Source organism: Capsella rubella, unplaced genomic scaffold (assembly GCF_000375325.1).
Source record: "Capsella rubella cultivar Monte Gargano unplaced genomic scaffold, Caprub1_0 scaffold_3, whole genome shotgun sequence".
Classification (NCBI taxonomy): domain Eukaryota; kingdom Viridiplantae; phylum Streptophyta; class Magnoliopsida; order Brassicales; family Brassicaceae; genus Capsella; species Capsella rubella.
In genome coordinates this window covers 11,272,557-11,284,852 of record NW_006238921.1, presented here as the reverse complement: position 1 = coordinate 11,284,852, position 12,296 = coordinate 11,272,557, and the positions used below count along the sequence as shown (strand labels likewise).

General features: G+C 40.2%; 1 protein-coding gene, 1 long non-coding RNA gene and 1 pseudogene across 2 annotated transcripts; 1 reads left to right on the top strand and 2 right to left on the bottom strand.

Moving 5' to 3' along the window:
• LOC111831526 overlaps window positions 1–3,330 on the bottom strand; it is a 4,943-nt pseudogene extending 1,613 nt beyond the window's left edge.
• A 1,464-nt stretch (window positions 3,331–4,794) lies between these two features.
• Window positions 4,795–5,492, bottom strand: LOC111831723. Its single transcript, XR_002834870.1, has 3 exons — window positions 5,139–5,492; window positions 4,954–5,009; window positions 4,795–4,884 (listed from the first exon to the last, which is right to left on the bottom strand). It is a non-coding gene; the product is annotated as an uncharacterized LOC111831723 (long non-coding RNA).
• A 1,512-nt stretch (window positions 5,493–7,004) lies between these two features.
• Window positions 7,005–9,039, top strand: LOC17892431 (putative glycerol-3-phosphate transporter 5). Its single transcript, XM_006297427.2, has 2 exons — window positions 7,005–8,177; window positions 8,260–9,039. The coding sequence occupies exons 1-2, from the start codon at window positions 7,211–7,213 to the stop codon at window positions 8,799–8,801; spliced, it is 1,509 nt and encodes a 502-aa protein (XP_006297489.1). The 5' UTR covers window positions 7,005–7,210; the 3' UTR covers window positions 8,802–9,039.
• The last annotated feature ends 3,257 nt before the right edge of the window (window positions 9,040–12,296 follow it).

The window sequence follows — 12,296 nt, the reverse complement described above, 5'->3', positions numbered from 1 at the left end:
TCCAGCGCCTCTGCCTCAAGTTCAACTCAGGCTGCGTGAATATATACTTCAGACTCTTATGATCTGTAAACACCTGAACCTTCGCTCCATACAGATAAGATCTCCAAATCTTCAGAGCAAAGACCACCGCTGCCATCTCCAAATCATGAGTAGGGTAGTTGCCCTCATGCTTCCGCAACTGCCGCGAGGCATAGGCGATCACCTTACCCTGCTGCATCAACACACAACCCAAACCAACTCCCGAAGCGTCCGTGTACACCACATACGGCTCTCCCTGCTCCGGTAAAGCCAAAACCGGCGTACTGGTCAACATCTCCTTGAGTTGAGCGAAACCCTGCTCACACTCAAGAGTCCACACGAAAGGAACATCCTTCCCCGTCAGCTTGGTCATTGGCTGAGCTGTACTAGCAAAGCCCTTCACAAACCGCCTGTAGTAACCTGCCAATCCCAGAAAACTCCGTATCTCTGTGGCATTCTGCGGTCTAGGCCAATCTCTGATAGCCTCAATCTTCTCTGGATCCACAGAAACTCCCTCTGCAGACACGATATGACCCAGAAAACCCATCTTTCTCTGCCAGAAACTACACTTGCTCAACTTAGCATACAACTTCTATTCCCGCAGCTTCTCCAACACTGCCCGCAAGTGTACCTCGTGCTCCTCAGGACTCTTAGAATACACCAGGATATCATCAATGAAGATGATAACAAACTCATCCAGAAACGCCTGGAACACGCTGTTCATCAGCCTCATGAACGCCGCTGGTGCATTAGTCAACCCGAAAGGCATCACCACGAACTCATAATGCCCATACCTCGTCCTGAACGCCGTTTTACGGATATCCGCCTCGTCGATAGGAATCTGATGGTAACCCGACGCCAAATCGATCTTAGAGAACCACGTAGCTCCCCTCAACTGGTCCAACAACTCATCAATCCGCGGCAAAGGATACTTGTTCTTCACCGTGACTCGGTTAAGTCCCCGGTAATCGATACACAGCCGGAAACTCCCATCCTTTTTCTTAACGAACAACACCGGTGCACCCCACGGTGAAACACTAGGACGGATGAAACCCTTACCCAGCAGATCCTCCAACTGCTTCTTCAGCTCCGCCATCTCCGCTGGAGCCATCCGGTACGGAGCCTTAGACAACGGCGTTGTCCCGGGCTCCAACTCAATCGTGAAGGGATCAGACCGAGATGGTGGTAACCCCTTCAACGACTGAAACACATCCTCGAACTCTTGGACCACCCGGATCTTATCCACTGCTACCTCATCGACCGTCTCTGGCATGACAATCGTAGCTAAATAAGCTTCCCGCCCCTTTCGTATCATCCTATCCGCCTGAATCGCCGAAATCACTAAACTCCCCGAAATCGGGCTCACACCCTGGAAATACATCTTCGGTCCGGGACGCTCGAAGTATACTCTCCCCCGGTGACAATCCAGATGAACTCTGTGCCGCTCCAACCAATCCATGCCCAGAATTACATCATACAACTCCACCGGACTAATGTACAGATCTGCCGGCATCGACTCTCCCGCAATCTGTACATCCACACCACTAGCCCGCCCCTGGACCGATAGCAAAGCGCCTCCTGCGACTCTAACGGCTCCATAACAACCATCGGGATCTCCTCGGATGTTACCACCCGTCGCGCACTCTGGGGTAATGAAGCTATTCGTAGCTCCAGAATCAAACATCACGTGGGACAAGAACCCGCCCACCAACAGGGTCCCTACACAAACCCTTTTCACTAAGACTGGCCACCCCAAAAATCACAGGAAAACAACACAAATTCTAAAACAACGGAAGGAAACAGATTGAGGCTTAGAATTAAACCTGTGATCGGCCGTCCAGTGCTTGGCTCTCCTGTCTCCACGGTCGTATACCCCCTCGATCCCTCGATCTGTGCCACCGGCGGTGCTCCCAGCTGAGCCAACGACTGCCCTGCCAGCTGCAATCCTGGCTGCACCCATTGCTGCACCACTGGCTGCATCGCCGGCTGCACCGCTACTACCGCCATCTGCTGCAACTTAGGACACCTCGTCTTTATGTGCCCCGTCTCTCTGCAGTGGTAACAGACACGGGTATCCACCCACGGCTCGCCCTTCTTCGGGCAGCTTGCCACCATGTGATCCGTACTCCCACACCTGAAGCACCTCCGATCACCCTGGCTCACCCTGGAAGTGTCATCCCACTTCCTCTTCTGTCCCTGAGCAGGTTTGCCACCCTTGCTCGGAACTGACTGTGGCTGGGTCTTCTTCGGCTGCGCCGACGGACTAGGAATCACCCCGTGACTCCTCAACTCGTCCTCGATCCCCGCCGCCACCTCAACCAGCTCCACACGCGATGCATAGGCCCGCACCTTGCACCGCACCCTCATGTCAGGGCTGAGACCCTTCATGAACCGACGCACCTGCATCTGCTCAGGATCTCCCGCACGCCCCGAGTACACCAAGAGTCGGCTGAACTCCGAGTCGTACTCCCGCACCGACCGCTCGCCCTGAGTCAACGCCAGGAACTGCGACTCCATCCGGTCCAATGCCTCCGCCGGAAAATACTTGGCATTAAACTCTGCCAAGAAATCTCCCCACACCGCCAATCCCTGCCCCCTCTTTGCCAGCCCACTCCGCCACCACAAATGTGCATCACCCGCCAAGTAGTGGGCCGCTAGGTCCACCCGATACGCCTCCGGGCACCTCATCGACTGGAAATACCGCTCCAATCGCACCCGCCACTCATCCGCTACAGCCGGGTCGGAACCTCCGAAGAACAAGGACATCCCGAACCGCTGCAGCTGCTCCAACATCCGCAGGTAGTACGGCTGCTCGACCACCGCACCTACCTCCCCAGGCGGTACAACCCCAACAACAGGCTGCACACCAGGCCCAAGAGGAGCCTGCACACCAGGCCCAAGAGGAGCCTGCACACCAGGCCCAAGAGGAGCCTGCACACCAGGCCCAAGAGGAGCCTGCACACCAGGCCCAAGAGGAGCCTGCACCGGCGGTACCGCACCCGGTAACCGCTCCAAGAGCTGCGTCAGTAAATCCGCAAGCCGATCATTCTGACCCTGGGCTTCACCTGTTGGAACACCCCCGACCGGGTTCCCAACAACACTAGTACCGTTCCCGGACGAACCGGCTCCCACGGCACTCACACTCTCACCACCCACGGGCCCGTCCTGATGCGACTGGGACTTACTAACAAAATCGGCCGTAGCACTTCGGCCCACACTCGTGTCGTTAGCCGAGGCAACACCACGCCCCCTACCGCGACCACGCCCACGACCACGACCACGACCACGACCGACAGCTCCACCTCTAACCATCTGCAACACAACAGAAAGTTAAGAACACCCAACAAATCACCAAACCACACAACTTACCGTGGAATCTCATTTAAGGCTCGAGAGGATGATCTAGGTCTCCATGCTCACCCAATTGATTAAACACACAATCAATCAGCATGCAATCCACATCATCATTCCTCATCAATGAAATTCACACATCACATCACAATTTTTCTACCAATTAAATCTCGTCCTAGAACCGTAAATGCTCTGATACCAAATTGAAAGAACCCATCCCATTTTTTTTTCTTTTAAGCATGCAAACAATCCGGATTAACCCCTTTAAAGCAATCCAGACAATTTTACTAACACAACCAACTCAACGTAACCAGCGGAAGACTTAAACAAAAATCCAATCAAACCATTCCATTAATCCAACAAGTTCAACTATCAATATTCCAGAAACGAATTCATCCTAACATGCTTCTAAATTCCATTCTAGCATCCTAACAAATCCTACAATCATCTAAACACCAATGAGCGCCTAGATCATCCTCCTCTCCTCGCCATGATTCCACGGATCACACTTTGCTTTTACCTGCATCAAAGAAAGAGATGCATAAGTATTTCATAAATACTTAGTGAGGCAATCATACCACCACTGGCTATACACACAAGCACATTCAACCATTATCCAAGGAAAAGAACCAAACAACCAATAAAAGATAGACCAGAATCGCTTCTGACTATCGGTGTCGATCGACACCCTCCACTGGTGTCGATCGACACTCGCTGTCGACCCTCGCGGACGACACCGGTCTCGACACTCCAATCGTAAGACGCAGTTATCCTCGCGCGATGAAACGTTGGTGTCGAGCGACACCCACCCTTGGTGTCGATCGACACCGACTCTCTGCAGACGCTCCAACTGCGTTTCTCACTGGATTTCTTCTCCAAAAGACCACCACGATAAGAACGAGTCTCCAAAGGATTCCACAGGCATCAATCATCAAATAAACAGCCAAACAAGCGAAGGAAATCAATCAAACAATCATCAAAACCCTAAAACAATGATCAAACATGCTTAGATAAGCCTGGTCATGCACTCACCTCTTTAAACAAGAAGAACAGCAACGAAAACAAGGAAGAACAAGGAAGGATCTGTCTCCTCTAACACCACACAACACTGATCTAGCCTCTACTAGCCTTAAACCACCAAGAACACCACCAAGCACCACCAAAGACTCACAAAAACCCTCAGAAGCTCTAGAACCTTTTTTTTTCTATCTCTGGAAGTGTTAAAAAGCGGCTGGGAAGAGACAACACACGACCTTCCCTCTTTTAAGCACGACCTAGGGTTAACCAACCCAAACCAAGCCTCCATTGAACCGACGATTTAAAAACTTAAACCGTCAAACCCAAAATTACTAGTGTCGATCGACACCCGACCACAGTGTCGATCGACACCACCCGGATTTCCAGACACAGGCGTTACAATTTGATAACAATCTTATTATCGACTAACCATCGTTTTTGCATACAATTACCGGCATAAGCACGTACCAGCCATGTAGAATAACTCTCGTTGCCAACCTTGACAAACAAAATCATTCAGACGTCGATACTAATAATCATTGAATAACAATAAATTTATACTCTAACCAATTGCTTTCCTACTAAGTTTCTCTCTCCTCGCCACCTACATCACCATCACCTCCCTGCACAAACAACTTAATATGACATAATTGCAGAAGGCATGTGTAGAAAATAAAAGAAATGGTATCACATATTCATTCAGATGTAGATAATAAGAATCATATTGAATAACGAAGAAATTATACGCTAACCATTTGTTTCCCGGATAAGTCTTTCTCTTTGTCACCTTCATCATCATCAGCTACTTGCACATACCACTTAGTATAACATAATTGCAGAAGACGTCTATAGAAAATAAAGAATCACATAATTGCAAAAGGGAGTATGCGGTGTATTATATGATAATCCCATTGTTATCGACATCCATAAGATCATCCTCTACTTCGCCATAAAAAAACTGCAACTTAATATGACATAATTGCAGAAGGCATGTGTAGAAAATAAAGGAAATAATATCACATATTCATTCAGACGTGGATAATAAGAATCATATTGAATAACAAAGAAATTATATGCTAACCATTTGTTTTTCTGCTAAGTCTTTCTCCTTGTCACATTCATCATTATCAACTACCTGCACGTACCACATAATATAACATAATTGCAGAAGACATTTATAGAAAATAAAGGATCACATAAATGCAATAGGGACTATGCGGTGTATTATATGATAATCCCATTGTTATCGACATCCATAGGATCATCCCCCACTTCGCCATCAGAAAAATGTAGGGAGATGAAGTACAAATGTTAACATGAGGTAAACCAAGCAGAAATTAATAACGATATAAATAGCAACTAATTAAATCTTTATCAGATTTCTCGGCATATTCTTCACCGTGAATTAAAGGGTCTTCTTCTTCAACAAGTCCCTGAAAATCCAACTCAGATCATCTGGTGTAAAAAGTGAAAATTTCATAAACAAAATCTTTTTTTTTTTTGAGTAGAAAAGCTAAAAAGAAACGAAAAATACAAAACTTCTCACCTTCAGAATTAGGTCAGTAAATTGAAAAAGGAAAAAACTATATTGTGGATTTTTTTGATCGGTTGATGGATTTAAATGGAAGAACATAGTAGATCTGAGAAACAAACCCAGAAAAATAATACACTCATCAAAAGTTGCAACTGTTGATTTATTGGGTGATGGAAGAAAGGATGGAAAAAACACAATTCTATTGATTTACAACGAGTACCCAGAAAATGAAATCTTAAAGTGAAGGCAAGTTCAAATATCATATGGTTTCTTCTTTTTTGTCATCATATTGTTTTAATTCTCCTCAAATCATTGCCTATCTTCTGAAACTAGAGAATAGGGTTATAATCGTCAGTTAAAAAGTGGATCTAAATATGCAAATAACAGTGCTATAGATTGAATTAAAATTTTATCCATGTACATGCTTTGCAATTTCCCTATCAAAATTTCAATATCATTTTTTTTTTTTTTCAGAAATTTGTTTATGATTCTAAAAAACTATTTTAACCTCCAAGACAAAGGGAAAATTCCATAAAAATTCCCCATCTAATTTTAATTTGGAAGTTTAATATCCAATGTTATTTGATTGGAAATAAAATGCATGGTTTATTAAATTTTGGTCTATTAATACATTAAGTATATAAAAATTGTCGAATCGAATAAAAGTTTAATCGGATTGACGGAATCACTAAACCGAGGTTGACGAAATTACTAATCCCTAAACACACGGGTAATTTGGGGTTATCCAAAGACTGCATTGTCCTTTGCTATTATCCTAAAATCGAATTGGGATCGATAAACCCTAAATTTAGTGAAATTCCATTAACTCCAGTTTAGTGATTCCGTCAATCCAATTACCGTTTGTTAAGCGGTTTCTTCGATTCGATAATTTTTATATACTTGATGTATTAATAGACAACATATTAATAAACTATGCATTTTGTTTTCAACCAAATAACATTGAGTATTAAAGTTCCAAATTAAAATTAGATGGAGAATTTTTATGGAATTTTCATGGAATTTTCCCCCAAGACAAATAGAGATCAATAGAGATAATCGTAGGCCTTGTCCGATCAGACCAACACTTGTTTTTTTGGTCCGGAAACTAAAATACCCAAAAACAGAAGTTGACCGCCGACCAAACAAAACCTGACCGTCCAGGATCTAACATCTACCCGGCCAGTAGCCACCAACCGGAACGAGAAAAGTAAAACATTCGCAAAGGTTCAAACTTTTCTGATCTAAAGATCTCTTCTTTTTGCAAATGATTCAACACAGAGATTGAGCAAGATGCAATCGAGAATCGTCGGATTAGCTCCGGCGTTTTCTCTATTCCCAAACCTAAACACACCTCACAAAACCTTCACTTTCCATCAAATCTCAGTTCTCATCATTACCTTTATAGCATATGCTTCGTTTCACGCTTCTCGTAAACCTCCCAGCATTGTCAAGAGTGTCCTTGGACCACCGTCTGTTGTATCTAATGCATCTTCAATTGATAATGGATGGGCTCCGTTTAATGGAACAGAAGGGACTAAGAGACTTGGTGAGCTTGATTTGGCGTTTCTTTCTTCGTATGCTTTTGGTATGTACTTTGCAGGGCATTTAGGAGATAGGATTGATTTGAGATACTTTCTTGTGTTTGGAATGATGGGTAGTGGGATTCTCACTGTTGTATTTGGGTTAGGGTATTGGATGGATGTTCATAGGCTTTGGTTTTACATGAGTGTTCAGATTGTTTGTGGTTTGTTTCAGTCTATTGGGTGGCCTTGTGTTGTCTCTGTTGTTGGGAATTGGTGTGGGAAAGAGAAACGTGGTTTGATTATGGGTGTGTGGAATTCTCATACATCTGTTGGGAATATTCTTGGATCGGTTATTGCGTCTTCGGTTCTTGATTTCGGATGGGGATGGTCTTTTGTTTTGCCTGGTGGGATGGTGATTTTGTCTGGGGTGTTTGTGTTTATGTGTCTTGTTGTTGGTCCTAATGATTTGGGGTTTGAAGAACCGGGAAAACAGATTGAGATTGAGATGAGTTTAGCTGAGAATGATGGAGAGGAGAGTTTGAGGAAACAGGAAGCTGAGGATGCAGTGCTTCTTGAAAATACTGTAGATGACTCGGATGATTCTTTGTTTGCTATCGGGTTTATTGAGGCTTGGAGATTGCCTGGTGTGGCGCCTTACGCGTTCTGTTTGTTTTTCTCGAAACTCGTCGCTTACACGTTCTTGTATTGGTTACCATACTACTTAAGGCACACAGGTATGCTTTTAAGGTTATGCATACAGGTTTGTTTCGTATAATTCAAGTTGCGTTATGTTCTTACTCTTATGTATTGAAACAGCTGTTGCGGGTGTGAATCTCTCGCATAAAACTGCTGGGATTCTCTCGACAGTCTTTGACATAGGAGGAGTGCTTGGTGGAATATCAGCCGGGTTCATTTCCGATAAAATCAATGCTCGTGCCGTCACATCAGTTACATTCTTGGCACTCTCCATTCCTGCCCTCATTATGTACAGAATCTATGGGAGTGTGTCCATGTTCATTAACATCGCCTTGATGTTTATATCCGGGTTATTAGTAAACGGTCCGTATGCACTCATTACCACAGCCGTTGCAGCTGATCTTGGAACACAAGACTCAATTAAAGGGAATGGTCGGGCGTTGGCCACTGTAACTGCTATTATAGATGGTACTGGTTCAGTTGGGGCGGCTCTTGGACCGCTGCTCGCTGGTTTCATATCAAGCAGAGGGTGGAACAGTGTTTTTTTCATGCTTATTGTTTCAATTTTCTTTGCGGGTTTATTCTTGATTCGCCTTGCAAAAGCTGAGATCAATGAGATGAGGTCAGGTGAATTGATCGCGTCGAGTGATCCTCAAAGCTGATGTTTTATCCCAGCAGATTGTATACTAAGGTAGTATCAGGTATATAGATTCAAACCATACAATACAAACTAAGACACCACCTGATTTGTTATCTACCATCTTTTAGTTTAGATGAAGCAAATTCTACTAGTTTTTATACTTTGCACTGACACAGAAGTCGAAATTTTGGCTGGAGATGATATTACTGCGTGTAAACAGAAAGTATGAGTAACAATTGTTTCGATGTTTTCTTATTTAATCTTCATCTTCGTCGTCATACTTTTCATCTACAAATTAAAAACATGGAATGTTTATAAACACATGAATCATGTGACATGATTGTATAAGAATAACACTAAAAATCGCCGTTTTTTACATCAATATTCAGAAAATGCAAAAAAAATCAGAAGAAATAAAAATTAATATGCAATAAAACTTTTTTTTTTACCGTCAAGTTTGTAAAATATATATGAACAAATAATTTATCATATTGAAATCCTTGAAACGAATACTGTATCAAATTGAAGACAAAACGCAATATATCCAGTTTCTCGGCGTTAAGTTTTTAAATTATAAATGAATAATATATCAAATTGAAGTTCTCGTGACGAATTTCCAAGTCTACTTTTAAAGTTTTGAAAATATAATGTACAAGAAAATTTACAAAAAACATAGAGGGCTTATATTGCATATTAATTTATATTTTGTTTGATTGATTTGTATTTTTTGAGGATGGATGGTAAAATTGCAAAAATTGGTGATTTGCAGGATTTTGTCCCCATAACTCTCTCCATAGCAATGTAATTACTAATGTTGAAGAACCTTGCGAAAATAGCACGATATTCAAAGTGAAAAATAATGTTGACCATCTAAAACTCTTTTTTTTTTTCTTTTTTTTTTGTCAAACATCTATAACTCTTTAAAAAGTGAAAAATAGATTTCAACACATTTCAAAAAGTAAAAAGCGTGCTGAAATAAGTGAACATCAAATAACTCATTAATAAAAAATTAAACAACATACCAAAATATATAATTCAATAGCTAAAATAAATAATTTTTCACAATAAACATTCACAAGTAAAATTAAACAACATGCCAAAATCGGGTAAAGGGTAAATTTCAACCTGAACAATTTCAAAAGTGTATTTATATACCTCAACTTTTATAACGTGTAAATTTTAACCTGAACTGAACATTATTTCAAATAAAACTACATGAAATATCAAATTTGTGCCAAAATCAACATTGACCGAGATTATATTGGTCAATTACGATGAGTCAGATACCATGTATACAGATTTTGCTGAGTCATAGGCCACATGTAAAAATTTTGCTGAGTCACCTGCCATGTCTCAAATATTATTATATGTTTTAAATTTTTTTTTAAAATTAAATTGTAAATGAACATGTTGTTTTAACATTGTGGAAAAGAGAAATTTAAATTAATTTTAATATTTGGTGTACAACTGAAATAATGCAAATGAGATTTTACGTTTTACCTTTTTAATATTTGGAAACACAAAACTAAGAACATATAAGATATTCAGCCAAAATCACTCACTGGTAAAAGTAAATAACGAGCCAAAAAGAATCTCTAAAATTAATTGAGATTGAGTCAATTAAGAAAATAAAAATTAATTAAGATTGACTTATTTGCAAAAATAAAACTAATTTAAGATTGACTTAATCAAGAAAATAAAAATTAATTAAGATTAACTCAATTAAAAAAAAAAATTAAGATTGAGCCAAACACGTATGTAAAAATTAATTAAGATTGAATCAATAGCGAAAATTAAAATTTACTTAAAATTTTGACTCAATAAAAATTAATTAAGATTTAGTCAATTGTTAAAATAAAACTAACTAATTAATGGGAGAATTTCAAAAATACCTCTTTTCAAATACCACTTTTTAAAAATATCCCATTTTCAAACTTTATCAAAAAACCAATAAAAATGTTAAAAATGTTAAAATTTATCCAAATATTTTCCCCTGAGAACTAAAGTATTAATCCAGATAGAGCCTGAAATTTTACCCCGATGTAGATATCTCTGAAAGAAAAGTTTGAATCCTATTTCCCTCGGAATAAAAGTTCTAAACCTAGTTTTCCCTGAAACCAAAGTTCAAGATCTAATTATCCCCAGTTCTTGGTTTCCATTGGTTTATTGTTTACTTAACGAAACCAAAATTGATTTAACTCGATTAAGTTTCAAAAAACTAGAAATTTCCATTAGAATCCATCTCCAAATCCCCAAATTCCTCAATCCCTCACTTTAGATTAAACGATTGTGATGATTTCTGACAGAAATTTTGTGCTAACTCCTCCTTGTCGCCTTTGTGCCCTTCCCGTCGTCAATCCTTCATCATCAACTAGGATCAGTGAGCCTTTCTCCATCAACTACTTTGAGTGTTATGAGAAGAGCTGAAGGCGAAAGCATTGAAACATTAAGCAGACACTACCATAGTATTTCAATGGAAACCGATCTCAATGACTTCTTTAACATACCTCTTTCTTCTGGTTATAAAAAGTTTGGTTTTTATCATACAATGTTTGGTTTTCTTTATCATACAATGTTTGGCTTTTGTCATACAATGTTTGGGTTTTAAGAATCTTTGCAAACAGAGAGTTGGTTCAACGTTCAAATAACAGGAAGGTACCATACATTACTTAATTGAAAAGCAGAGTAAATTCTTTTTTTGAAAAGTTCTTTAGTATTGTTTTTGTTATGTATAAACAAAATAATTTGATTGCACATAGAAATAAAAAGGCTATCTAGTATAATTCTTAAGTTCTTTTACTTTATGTAGTGTGCAGGGGGAAAACGGGCTTTTTCATACCTGGACTATCTAGGTATGTTAATTTCATATAGTTGACTTGTCATTGTGCTAGATCATACCTGGACTTATTGTAAATTTGAATTTAGTACCTCGAGATTTCATTTCGTGCTGAATAATACAAAAACGTGTTAAATGTGTAACGCTGTTAACTCTCCGTCGATGTGGATTCCACGTCAGATGACACGTAAATTCATCGCTTGATGACGTGGCAAAACGACGTCGTTTTGGTCGCTTAGATGGTAATTAAAAATATGTCGACAGCAAGGCTCGAACCTCCAACCAATCACTTATATAATAACTACATAACCACTAGGCCATCAACACTTAATCAGTTTAAAGGAACAACGCATTAATATATAGTGTTTCGTATTTCTATATAATTAATATATAGTGTTTCCTATTTCTTCTTCATTAATATTAATGATCATTCGACACTAGTGTTTCGTATTTTTATATAGTATTTCGTATATATAGTGAAAAACACTATATATGTTTCGTATTTCTATTTTGTATTTCTTCTTCATTAATATATAGTGTTTCGTATTTCTATATATTAAAACAATATATAGTGTTTCATATTTCTTCTTCATTAATATTAATGATCATTCAACACTAGTGTTTCGTATTAATATATAGTGTTTCGTATATAGTGAAAAACACTATAATATATTTCGAAGA

Coding starts and splice junctions, on each gene's coding strand:
- LOC17892431 (XM_006297427.2), top strand. CDS start 7,211: ATGCAATCGAGAATCGTCGGATTAGCTCCGGCGTTTTCTCTATTCCCA. Junction 8,178..8,259: donor ATACTACTTAAGGCACACAG/GTATGCTTTTAA, acceptor GTATTGAAACAG/CTGTTGCGGGTGTGAATCTC.